The 13,758-nt window shown below is 33.9% G+C and overlaps 1 protein-coding gene across 1 annotated transcript; it reads left to right on the top strand.

The window, feature by feature from the left end:
* Window positions 1-4,233: 4,233 nt before the first annotated feature.
* Window positions 4,234-10,708, top strand: LOC110721533. Its single transcript, XM_021900706.1, has 4 exons — window positions 4,234-5,820; window positions 6,192-6,376; window positions 7,504-7,724; window positions 9,579-10,708. The coding sequence occupies exons 1-4, from the start codon at window positions 4,557-4,559 to the stop codon at window positions 10,360-10,362; spliced, it is 2,454 nt and encodes an 817-aa protein (XP_021756398.1). The 5' UTR covers window positions 4,234-4,556; the 3' UTR covers window positions 10,363-10,708.
* The last annotated feature ends 3,050 nt before the right edge of the window (window positions 10,709-13,758 follow it).

The following is a 13,758-nucleotide window of genomic DNA, read 5'->3' as shown; positions in this document are numbered from 1 at the left end:
TAGAATAAAGTGGACCCACTTAGAGATCTCTTTTATAGAAGATTTGAATATTGGTATTCTCCTGTATCATCTTGGAAATTTTGGACTCCTTCAGAATTGAACTGAGCTAAGTGGACCATATATATTTTGGGTTTACCTTTTGAGGAAGAAGAAGAAATATTGTTTGGATTTATACTCCATTTTTACTTTACTTAGGATTATGCATTGGATTCGAAGCTTTATAATTATTTATCTTATTGTTTTAACTGTCTTGCTTGTAATTTTACTACTTTATAGGGTTTTGCTAATCCCCAAATTTAAGGGAAAGAAAATTCAATGCCTTGAGCTTTGGGTTCTTGGGATGTCCTTCACTCCTTCCTTAGGCTGGGGTAGGAGATTTTAGGTTAACTTCAACTAGTTTGGGTGCGTATAATTGGGTGTGAACCTATTCATTTAGTACTCCCATTGCAGTTGACTATTAAGTTTGTTTTTGTATCAGCACTGTATAATAATAAGTGAAAGGTTAGCCATTTGCTTATTGCACTATGAGTGGTTTATTGGGTTAAGAATAAGCACAAGTGCGGTTGTAAGATTAGGTAGTGTGTGCGTGTGCGCATGGGGGGCGGGGAGGGTTGATACTATACTTCGATAGCTAGTCTATTATGTAATACTGAAATAACAGTCCCTATTGTTCGTGTACTTCGAATCAGCATTGTGATTTGTGACGACAAGGTTTTGGACCGAGGGAGTATAAAATTGGGTGATTATTTCTTTTATAAGAAGAGTTTTACTTTAAAGGAAACTCATAAACTGAATAAAGTGAATGTAGTGGTAATGTAACGTTAGAAACCAACTTAATTAGTTTCCTACATGAATGTTTTACTATAGTAAAGAAAAGAATCGGATACTCACAAGTCTGAGATATTCAACAGGATAACCAACAAATATCTGGATGGTCCAGGACAAAAAAAAAGGGTCTGATTACTGAAAAATGAGGGTAAAATAAAGTTACAAAGAGCCTTTTCCACCGTTAACGTTGTTTCCTTTATGTAAGTGTGAAAGGACATTAAGGGAATATTTGGAGGACAGTACAGTGCTCTTGGAATTTTGGTTGGACTCAATTTTGAGAGTTTAACTACTCTATCCATCCATGAAAATTCATCGTGTTAATATGAGAGTAGGGTAATTCGTTTTGAAATTTTGTTGTTAATATTCAGGTGCAAACGCTTGGAATATTGTTTATATGTACTTTGTATAGTGCGGAGTATGAAGTATTTGTTCTCGATATGTTTGTCATATAGTACTAATCTTTTAGGGTTTTGGGACATATAATCTTTTGAATTCCCCCCCTTCTTTTTCCTCAAAAAGGAAACTAGTTATTCGATGCTAAAGGAGGAAAAATAGCCGCAGAATTACTTTATTTTACAATTACAATGATGTGTGTGACTAATTTATTGCTTCACATCCATTTTGCTGTTGCACTGCATGGAGGACGTGACGTTTAGGATTGCTCCTTGCTCGGTGCTGGAGATCAACGTCTACTACTTTACTCGGTATTTATTATGGAACTTCATAATATTTGTCTTTTGTGATTCTCTCTTAAAAATACGTGATTCTCGTATTACTTTATATAAAGTATTTAATAATAACAGTATAGCACGTAATGTTAAGTACTTGAAATCACTTTTTAAGTTCTTAATACGAATTTAACATCATACAAAGTGTTTTATAGCGAGTATTGTAACTTATATCAATGTCTTAGCAAGCAACTTATTGGTTCAGATCAATCTTTTAATTAATAATAATGAAATCTTTCCAAATTAGGACAAATTTAAAAAATGGATTATTAGAAAGTTTGGCATGTAATGTATTAATTACAGTCCCATAACTCCATAAACTATGGATTCATCGAGTTATCCAACATAAATATATAATTGTAGGTTTCATTGATATACCTCCCAAAATTTGGCTTCTAAAAACCTTTCTAATGTATTTTAATTTAATTTGGACCGAATGTTCATATGTCCCTACCGTATAGGTACACTAAATAACGCCAGCGTGTAGCTTAGTTAAGCACTAATTAAATAAACTACCACTGTGAAATGTAGTGTGAAAAGGGCTTAGGTGTTCTTTTCCATGCTGCCATAGATAACCCAGAACCTGGGTTCAATTACACTGCCCAACAAACATTTGTTTTGTCCTCAAAAACACCTTTTTTACGCAAATTTTTTTGGTAATTTAAAGCCTACTAGACACTAACTAATCTGAATTTTAGTCGAAATAAGGGTCCGTTTGGTAGGGTGTAAAACATTTTCAATGTAAAATGGTTTTCCATGAAAATCATTTTACAATGAAAAACTCATTTTCAAAAAAGTTTTCCGTTGTTTGGTTGAATGGAAAATGATTTTCCATTTTAAACATTTTCCATTGTTTTGTTGAACTGAAAATTCAATTGTGAGGGAAAATGTTTTCCCTCCACTTGTGATGGAAAATGTTTTCCTTCTAAATTGGGGGGAAAATATTTTCAATTAGGTGGAAAATGATTTTCCACCCCAAGTTTTACATTTTAATGTTTTACACCAAACCAAACAATGTAAAATGGGAAAACGTTTTACGTCCTACCAAATGAAGCCTAAGCGTTAATTTTGGTAGAAAGCTCTTCTATTAGCTGATTCAAGCACTTTACATCCTCATAAATAATTTGATGTAATAACTCTAACAACTTATCTTTGAAAACCACCCATACGACCCTTTTTCTTATTCATTCGTCACATGCATATGTTCTCTACTCAAGTAGCAACATTAATTCTTCACAAAAAAAAAAAAAAAAAAAAAAAAAAAAAAAAGAAGAAAAAAAAAGCACATTAATTTTCATATTATGGTAATGCCGTAAAATAGGTGTGCGTCGAGTCCTTACCATAAATTTTCATTTTTTATGATAAGGACTCGATATATACCTATTTTAAAATTTATGGTAAGGACTTGATATATACCTATTTTAATATGTTGCATTTACCATGCAAAAAATTAGTGAAGATGGAACCTCTAAGTTAAATGTACAAACAAAAGACAGCCTTCTTACATAGGAGAATCATCTTTTTATACAAACCAACAGCCTACAAACAGCCTTCCATAACTCAGCCATATAATTTAGTTTACTATGATAAAATCTGCACCATATCATTAACCATAAATCAACTATTGCCGACCAAAATTTATAAAGTGATAAATTATCTTTACCTTACTACTACACAATTATTAATTTAATCAAAGACTGTCGTCTCTGATTAGGTGAAATATAAGCAACAATATTGTTCCAAATTAGTGCATAGAATATTAATTATTATTATTATTCTGTTAATTAAATCCGCGTGTCTTCTTCACGTCCTTAGCTTAATCGCTTAATTTAGTTGATTAATTTATTTAATTTTGTTGAATTGTTAAATAGAAAAAAGGAAAGTTGGAAGAAACTACTGTGCTAAATTGTAAAAAAGTAAGTAGAAAAGTGTATTCCCTTGGAAAAATGGATGTACAACAAGGCTACGTGCATCTAATTGTATTTTTCGAAAAAGTAGGTAGTTTTTTTTTTTGCTTTTGTGTTTTTTGAGCGAGGAAAAGCGTATTTTATAGGGTTTTTTGTTTTTTTGGTTACAAAGTACTTTATTAAGAGGCTTAAAAGAGAAGGATATTTGAGGAGAGAAGGATATTTGAGGAGAGAAGGATATTACTCCTTAATTTCTTATTAGTAAGTAGTAAATCAAATACGAAGTAATTAACAAAAAATTATTTATATAACACTATTTGAAATGGGTAAACAAAAAAAGTGGATTATTGAATTTAGGCATTAGGCACTGTTAGGATGTAATGTTTCAATTATGACTCTTATGAGTGTCAAAAGAGGCTATATTGAGTCGGTGGTAAATGACTCATGTTTGGACATTATAAAGGTATTTATAAATCTATAATTACAATTTATAAAAAGAAGTTGCAAAAATTGCTAGTTATAACTCTCGAATTTTGAAAAATTAATTAAAGCTTCATTTGATTCAAAAATCTTTACAAATCACAAATTCAACATTTTAAAACATTAGGGAGTAACAAACTTTAAAATAAATTTTCCTATAAAACTCTAAATTTCCATAATCACTCTCAAGTCTCAACTAACCACATAATTAAAGTTATGACAAAAGTTTATCATCTTTGCCCCTTTCTTCTTCCTCATCTATCACCTTTTTTTTTTTTTTTTCTTTTGTATTTTTCTTTATACTCGTATTGAAAAGTCAATTACTAATAAGACATGTCCTATCAAAAATAAATAAAAATAAAATTAAGACATAAATACAAGTATATTTTTTAATAAAAAATAAAATAATAAAAAGAAAAAGGCAACAGTTATCTCTTATTACCAGTAAGCTACTCTCTACTCTACTACACAGTACACTCCACTCTTCTTCTTCCTTCCTTCTTCAACCGTCCTTTCTCTCTCTAAAAAAAACCACCATGAAATCACTCCAAAATCGCCATTTCTAACACCCCTTCTCTCTCCTCCACTTTCTCTCTCTAAAACCGCCATTAAAATGGGGTGCACGGCTTCAAAGCTCGACAACGAAGACACTGTTCGTCGCTGCAAAGAACGCCGGCGACTAATCAAGGACGCCGTCTTCGCGCGCCACCACCTTGCCGCCGCACACGCCGACTACTTCCGCTCACTCCGCGTCACCGGCGACGCTCTCACCGACTTCGCCGCCGGCGAACCCCTCCTCGTCGTCTCCCCTTCAACTCCTTCTGTTCTCCTCAACCATTCTCAGAACAATCGAATTCCTTCAATACCCAAAACGCTATTTTCTCTCTCCTCCAATTCCTCTGCTACCCATCTCCCTAAACCCCCGCCTCCGATTAAAACTGTCCCGTATTCTCCGGTTGCGCAACCGCCGCCGCCTCCGCCGGAGTGTTCTCCGACGATTGGGAGTTCGAAAGTGCCCCATATTTTGTCTGATTCGAGTGTTAAATCTGGTAATATTGTTGAAAAAGGGAGGGTAAAAAGGGGTCCGAAATTGCCCCATATTTTGTCGGATTCTAGTGTTTCATCTTCAACCCCTAAATCATTCGCCGGAAAATTCGATTTTCCGGGAGAAATGGAGACAACTTATGTCGGTGTTCCTAATTATAATTACGCATCTACCCCTTCTCAGGCTTCTTCCGTTTGGAATTGGGATAATTTCTACCCTCCTCCTTCTCCTCCTGATTCGGAATTCTTCCACCCTTCTGCTAAAAGTGACACCGTTTCAAGCCACCATGTTCACCAGGGTTTCAACCACCAAGGGCAGAATCGTCATTTGGGTGGTGGGGAGGAGGAAAGGGAGGAGAGAGAAAGAGAGAGTGAGAGGGAAAGGGAGGAAGTTCATTGCAGTGAGTGGGGTGATCATTACAGTTCAAATTCCTCGGATTCGGACGATGTTGATGAGGAGGAAGATGATGGGGATATTGATGGAGATGGGGATGATGAAAGGGAGACAAGATCAGAGTTTTCCGAGCTTCGAACCCGGTCCCATTTCGGTTCTTCCTCGGTTCGGAGCGAGCCGGTGGGGATGGCTCCGCCATTGAAGAAGGTGGAGGAGCGATCTGAGGATGGAGCTTCGTCGTCGAGGAGTTGGAAGAATAATGGGAGAGAAGTTTGTGGGAGTGAAGAGATGAGGATTGTTGTTAGGCATAAGGATCTTCAAGAGATTGTGGCTTCTCTTAAGGAGTATTTTGATAAAGCTGCTGCTGCTGGTGATCAGGTTTCTGAGATGTTAGAGACTGGTAGAGCTCAGCTTGATCGCAGTTTTCGACAATTAAAGAGTATGTTCTTCCTATTTTTAGCATCTTTATGTTGTTTAATTTTGTTTGAAGATTAATATAATTGTTACTTATGATTTCTTGTGATCCAATGTGTAAGTAGTTTGAACCATTTATACACATGTTTATTGTATAATTTGGCATCTTATGCTATATAATCATACTATTGTCTGTGATCTGAAGTAAATTTGATTGAATTTTGGATAGTTAGAATTGGGGATGTCTAGTGTTTTAGTAGTTTATTGGATTGGATAGAGTAGAATTGTAGGATGATGGATAAGATGACTAGTGGTGCTTTAGAATTTGAATCAGTCCGTTTTCGGATATGTTGTATGGATTTGGGCATTTATATTTGTTGTTGTTGGGTGTTGCAGAAACTGTATATCATTCAAGCGGGGTGTTGAGTACCTTAAGCTCGACCTGGACTTCAAAGCCTCCATTGGCTGTGAAGTATCGGCTTGATACCTCTGCGTTGGAAGCAACCGGAGATTCTAAGAGTCTTTGCTCTACATTGGAACGCCTTCTGGCGTGGGAAAAGAAGCTTTATGAAGAAGTCAAGGTGCTGATATATTGCTTTATTGAACAAATTGTACATCTATCTTTATCTTTGCCCTTTTTTCTGGCTTTTTGATAAAGTTCCTGTAAGGTGAGAATTTACCTGTAAATGCTTGCTTTCTCTCTTGTGTGGATCCCTGGTTGAGAGAGTGAACGGTTTAACATGGCCAGTGATTTTTGATATTGACATTTCGAGGTCCCACTTTTCTTAAAGTACCCATTTTCTGATCCCAGCGAATTGTCTTACAGTTGTTTTCACTTTCAAGCTAAATTAAGTGATTAAGATGGGAGTGCTTATCCTAGTTTTGCATCTATATTTTTTGGATGTTGTGTACCATACCTTTTTATTAGTTAACTCTATTAGGCAATGGTCCCTTCCATTTTGGAGACTCTCGTAGAAAGAAATTGAAACTCCCTCCAGTTTTGAGATGGTTCTACTTTATTTTTAAGAAAAATAAAATTAGGTTGGTTACAAGTTCTGTGTCCCAATTTCAATTTTCTCTTTGCCTGTAAAACACATTATCTCATTTAAAAGCATGTACTGCAATTGGTTTTTTTTTTTTTTTTTTCCTGATATGCAAATGTGTCAATTAGGATAGTCAGTGACACAGGGGAAGTATGACGACTTATGGTTGTTTAGCATGCTAAGAGAATAAAGGTGAGTCGTGTTTATGAGCTATTTGGTTGACGGGGATGTTTTTGCTAGATTGTTACCTAGATGCATCTCATTGTGGAATTTCCTACCATCCATGTCAATGTTTTTGGGAACGAGAGGAGGGTAGAGGAGGAAAAAGTGGTGGAATGTGGAGATCTGCATTATGTTCAAATGCTGTCATTATTCAGTTGTCAACTTGTCATTGCTTGTTTGGTGTGGTTTATTATGATTATGCAGATAATCTTAATATAAACATGCTATAAGAACATTGAGAAGACTTGTTCCTGAATTATATACGATGTATATTTTTTTATTATTGTTTGTAACTCCAGTTTTATTCTTCATGAAGTTACTTAATTAGGAAATCTAATCTTGGAAGAATGGTTTCTCTTGTCATGTTTGATTATTAAAATGCTGAGTTAAGCTGCTTTATAGTTTTGGATGCAATTCTAATTATTGCTGTGAATGAGCTGCAGGCTAGAGAAAGTGTGAAGATTGAGCATGAGAAGAAATTGGCAACGCTTCAGAGTCAGGAATACAAAGGTGATGAGGTCAAGTTGGACAAAACAAAGACTTCAATTAAGAGACTGCAATCTCTAATTATTGTGACTTCACAAGCTGTCAATACGACATCGTCTGCCATTGTTGGACTGAGGGACAGTGATCTTATCCCACAACTCGTTGAACTTTGTCATGGGTAAGCATTATGTAATTGGCAATTGAATGTATTGCTGCTTATAAAATTTTAATTTGCTTATGTTGATCCAGAATGAGTGTTGTATTATGGCTCAATCTACTACCTAGTCTACTTTAATGCTATAATACCACTAACTGTGTCGCCTTACTGGTCTAGAATCTTTATAGGGAACAGATTATAACTGCATAATAATTTTATCTGCTCTCCTTGAATAAGCCTTTACTTATTTGTAATTTTCAGGCCATTGTGCAGACACATTTGTATTGAGCCTTCTAGTGGTTTTGAAAATTGGAATTGAATTTCTGTTCCATTAGTATTAGTAGAGAAATTTCAGAAATTTCAGACACATTAGTATTAGGGGCAACCTTGCATTTCCCAGGTAGGTGGAAAATTAATAGAGAAATTAGTTCTAAGCTTCCTCATGACCTCATCAAACAGTGGAGTTTGATAGTTTGATCATCTGATTCACTATATTCTTGCCAATCCTGCATCATTTCATACTGATGCCGGTTCTGCCTGACATAAAATGTCATTAGAGGGAACAATTCACTCTTGTTTCCTATTAAGTGTGAAAGGAAAAAAAAAAATGGGGGGAGTGGAATTGTCAAGGCAAGTGGCATGGAAAAGGTACTGGAAAATAAACCATGTGCTCTTGCAACCATCTTGTAGTAATAGGTGTCCTGTTGTCCTATTGGGCCGCCTCCTAGCAATTAGTTCATTCATAACATGGTTCTTTTAGGCTTAAATACAAGTTCTTTCATGATATGATTAATGTTGTGGCATTTGGTAGATTGTTTTTATTGTGTCTGGGTCCACCCTTGTTTTTTCCTAGCCAATCTAGAAACGATTTATTTTGGTTGAAGTGACTGCTGTTAGTGTCCTTGCTTTTATATTTATGGGACCTAGTTAATAGTAATAGTGAGATCTGGATTTAATTAGAGTATAATCTTGTGTCGAAAGTATTGATCATTCAGTATTTTTTGTACTGTTTGAGCAGATTGGGAATTGGGGTGGATATTTATATTGATCAATGATATTTTGTCAGAATAATAGCATTGTAGGCCCCTGATTGTCATGAGCCAATAAAGAGTATAGATACGCAGATTTCTAATTAGTTTGCACTTTAGCATGATTATCATTGGATCTATCAATGTGGTGCATATCATTGACAATTATGACATCGACCCCGGTGGTTGGTGTGGCTTGTTAACATTAAACACGGGTGCTAGTCAGTTTGAATAGATGGATTGAAAGGATAAATTAGGGTCTCCGGCGAAAAGTTTGGATTGTTTTCTCATTAGAGCAGTTGACTTCCTGCATATGTAGGTTACCATTGCAGAGTTAGTGGCAGTTGCTACATACACTAAAAGGATTAACTATGATAGAAAAATTATAACTAGAATTAAGTGGGAATTAATTTTTAATTCAAATTGAAGCTTGTAGACCACTGGACTGTATGCTGGCTCTGTTTGCTGTCCCTTTCTTCTTTAAAGACCATGCTTGCCTGCTAAATTTCAGAACTTCACTAGCTTACTGTACTAGTTTAGCTCTGGATGGAAGTAAATATTTTACAAAATCTTTGATTAAAAGTTGTAAATTATAACCTGAATATTGAGACTCATAGTGCTGTAGTTGCACATATTGCAATATGGTCTTAGCTGGTGTTTTCTGTATTCAATGCTTTGTAAGGTATGATCCTTGACACTATCGACTTTGCTTTGCCTTGGGGCGTAAGGAACTCACTTCCTTGAAATGTTATGGTCTTTCTTTTCTTTAGCTCTGGCAATTTGAGTTCATTAAAATGGTTTGATATTAATATGTTATGCTTACGCAAAACCATTTCGTTGAATGCAGGATGATGTACATGTGGAGATCAATGAATCAGTTCCATGAAGTTCAGAACCAAATTGTTCAGCAAGTACGTGGTCTGATAAACCGTATAGCAAAAGGGGAATCAACCTCTGAACTCCATCGGCAAGCAACTCGGGACTTAGAATCAGCTGTCTCTGCCTGGCACTCGAGTTTCTGTCGCCTTATTAAATTCCAACGAGACTTCGTCCGTTCTCTTCATGGTTGGTTCAAGCTAAGCCTTCTTCCTGTTGACCACGAATCCGCTAACATGATGCCGGAGCACTCAGATGCATATCCCTTTTTTGATGAGTGGAAAAATGCCCTTGATCGTCTTCCTGATACCGTCACTTCAGAAGCCATGAAAAGCTTTGTTAATGTTGTCCATGTGATATCAGCGAAGCAAACAGAGGAATTTAAGATCCAAAAGAGAACAGAATCAATATCAAAAGAACTTGAGAAGAAATCTACGGCTGTCAGAACCCTTGAGAAGAAGTATTACAACTCATATTCCATGGTAGGCCTTAATTTTCCGGATGGACCCGACAATGGGCAGGTACTTGATGCACGTGATCCACTGTCCGAGAAAAAATCTGAGCTCCAAGCCTGCCAAAGGCGAGTAGAAGACGAGATGATGAAACATGCTAAAGCAGTGGAGGTAACTAGAGCGATGACCTTGAACAACATACAGACTGGTTTACCGGGAGTTTTTCAGGCGTTGACAAGTTTCTCCTTACTATTCATGGAAGGACTGGAAGCAGTGTGTACACGCTCCTACGCCATCAAATAGAAAGACAAAACACTTTATATTGCTTTCGGCCTTTTGGGGGGATAATTTTTTGGACTTAAGGTAAGTTTAGCTTGGAGAGGGCTTGGAATTTTTTTGGCTGTGGCCCTTCATTTCTTTAGCATTACCTGTTTCTCCTTCTGGAGGGTTGTTGTCTGTAGTTCTTTGTTGTAGATATGTGGAATTTTGAAAGTTCATCATCTTGATATTGGTTGAGGGATAGAAATTTCTCTCTTTGTACAGGAAAATTGCTTACATTATGTTTGTTTTTTCTGGGGATTTACATAAATTATTCAATATTTTATAATCAATAAATGTCCTACTTCTCTGCCAATCATTTATCTTGTAATTTATTGGCTTGTGATTTACTTCTGTAATTTATTATAATTTTATTTTGTCAGAATAATCAGGCTACTTTTGTTGTGTTCATACACCAATCAAACTCTTTGATGGCCATTGGCCAATGCAGCATCAGAAAATCAGGATGCAATAAGAAGATTTTCTTGCCTTGATAATCACAAAGGACAACAATGTAGATTAGATTCAATTCCATAAAATTTACGCACCAACAAACATGCTTGCAATCGCATTCTCATATGAGGGAAAAGGCTACATACAATGTGGCATGGCAGCATTTCATTGGTAGTTAATATGGGCTTCAAACTCCACTAGTTCTGAATTTTCATTTAAATTTGAATTGAAATTTCTGATTTAACCTAATGTTTAAAATTAAATATTTTGTCATTTCCAAAGCTAGTAATTTAATATTTTTTTTAATTTTTTATCCAAAAAAAAAAAAAAAAGAAACAACTGTTCATTTCTTTAATTCTATGAAGAAATAGCAAAAGGGCGACCATGGAAGATGAAAAAAAAACTTTGAAGCTGCTTCATTATCATTAAAGAATCTTGAATATACATCTTCCAGTCAGATTAATTGATGTAATTGGACAAATTAATCGAATTTAATTAGACAAATTAAACCTCCTAAGATTATTAAGAATTTTGAGTTTTAATTAACAACGTAAATTGGTGTAATTATTTGCAATTATATATATATATGTGTGTGTGTGTGTGTGTGTGTGTGTGTGTACGTAGTAGTGTAGTACTGTTTTATGGGGTTGAATATGGTGAATGATGAAGAATTGAGCCAAAGTTTAGAGATTTAGAGGAGCCAAAAAAAAAGAAAGAAAAAGAAAAAGAAAAGGTGAGAGAAAGAGAACGGAATTGTGGAAATTGGTGTAATTATTTGCAATTAAAATGACCTATTCTTCCTCCATTAATCGTCTCCAATTAAGGAAATGGGTCTATTTGCAGAATATACCCTTATTCTATTGAAATACTGAAATGAGTCTTCTTGTTCTTCCTGGCGATTTCAAATGATATTGAATTTTGTGTTGAAATTACAATAATTGTTAAAGGCACAGAAGTAACCTATTCATTAATAAATAAATATGAGATTTGAAGGTCGACAACAATAATGGTTGAAAATGGTGTAAGGTCGTGGACAATGGCGGAAAATCCCCAATAATTTCGAACATTGTTATTTGATAATATTTTGGTAACACAAGCAGTTATGTTTGGTAAGCTCATATCTGAAAACAACACAACAATTCATAATATAATGTTTGAAATTTTTTTAGTAACACAAGAAGCTATGTGATGAAAGCTTGCTTTGATTAATTAATACTCGATAGATATGCAAACATTGACATGTTGTTACATGATTCCGATTTCGATTCCTCACTAGCGCATATTTTTCTATTTTATACTTTTTGTTGTAACCCTTACAATGATCTTGTGTAATTGTTTTTTTAATTATAGTTACAAAAGTGGAATCTGTAATTTTAAAGCAACATTGGTCTTGTGTAATTGTATTTGTTTTAAATAATTTCATGTTATGAAAAAAAAAAAAGGGTCGCCCTTATCAAGTTCTTAGAGATTTAGATAATGTGAGAAAGACATAATCAATGGAAAGTAATAAGGAATGAAGGAGAATAAGTAAAGATAATCAAGTAAATAACAATAGACTTTCACATCAATAATAAGCGTTGAATAAGATCATAAGTAAGAAGAAGAATTAGTAAAGATAATCAAGTAAATAACAATAGACTTGTAAATTGAACTTTTTTTTGTAACGAATATATAATAAAAATTTCATGTAGATAGCTTCGGAAAAAAGTCACAAATAATCATTCCTTTTGTTTTAATATTATATTGAAATAGTTTGATAAAAAAGTTTTGCTTATTGCAAGATGAAATATGATTAAGTTATTATCACTATTATTTTTATCATTCTTCTTCTTCTTATTTTACCACTCTTAAAAACTCATTATTATTATTGTTATTATTATTATGACCATTCCCCCCAAACTTGGTTCATAAAGTTAGTACATAAATTAGTAACCGTATATATGTTAGAGACTTAGAGTGAAATTTTAAATATATAAATCCATTTTCTAGTAACAGAGATCATGATTCATGAAATTAGTTATAAACAAAATGGATAATTTAGCAATAATAAGTTATTAGCAATCGAAATAATCACTTAGAGAAAGTTGTCATACATGAGCTAAATTATCAATTTAGATCAAACTTGTAAACTTATGATGAGCTGGGGCATCGCTTACTCTTAAATATTGTACTGCTAAACTGTTTGGTAAATTATTTTATTTTCAATACGTAATTATTATACTATTTATAAACATTACTTTCTATTTAAAAAAATATATAAACATTGAAATTGTTTGATCAATAATTTTTTACTATTATTGAAATAATTGTATAATAACAATTACATCATTTAATACCGAATTGTGTGACAATATTATCTTGTTTCAACTCAAAATAAAAAAATCCATTTCGTTTGTACTTTGATAATAGTTGTTCATCAATTTGTGATTCACTTATCACTGTTCAATCAGTGAATAGGTTATTTTTAAGTAAGTAAATGGGGTTATTGTTTTGTAAGGTAATTCGAATATAGTTTGACACTCATACTTGTTTTGCAATGTATAAAAGTAGCAGCCTATATTAGTATATTTGTATCCGTTAGATGACTTAGATCCCCCCTTAATCAAATAATTTGTCCCTTTCCCAATTTGGTTCTTCTTCTTAGTTCATTTATTTGTAACCATTTAAATAAATAGACATTTATTAGTAACCATTTATATATATAAAGGGGATCTAACAAAACATTTACACAGCTATAAGCTATTAATATAGTTATTATATATAATTATAAATATAAATAAACGATATAAATGGGGTTATTAATTTATTGCTTTTACTAACCACTCGTTACTAAAAAAAAGTGATTGTTACTAAAAAATTATCAAACTTTGGATGAGTCAGGGATGTCGCAAAATACAAAATTGTTAAACAAAAGGGAGTTGTTTGAAC

The sequence above is a fragment of the Chenopodium quinoa genome, unplaced genomic scaffold (genome assembly GCF_001683475.1).
Source record: "Chenopodium quinoa cultivar QQ74 unplaced genomic scaffold, ASM168347v1, whole genome shotgun sequence".
Taxonomy (NCBI): domain Eukaryota; kingdom Viridiplantae; phylum Streptophyta; class Magnoliopsida; order Caryophyllales; family Amaranthaceae; genus Chenopodium; species Chenopodium quinoa.
The sequence above is the reverse complement of the archived record's forward strand: the minus strand, read 5'-3'. Positions and strand labels throughout refer to the sequence as shown.

Coding starts and splice junctions, on each gene's coding strand:
- LOC110721533 (XM_021900706.1), top strand. CDS start 4,557: ATGGGGTGCACGGCTTCAAAGCTCGACAACGAAGACACTGTTCGTCGC. Junction 5,821..6,191: donor CAGTTTTCGACAATTAAAGA/GTATGTTCTTCC, acceptor TGGGTGTTGCAG/AAACTGTATATCATTCAAGC. Junction 7,725..9,578: donor CTCGTTGAACTTTGTCATGG/GTAAGCATTATG, acceptor CGTTGAATGCAG/GATGATGTACATGTGGAGAT.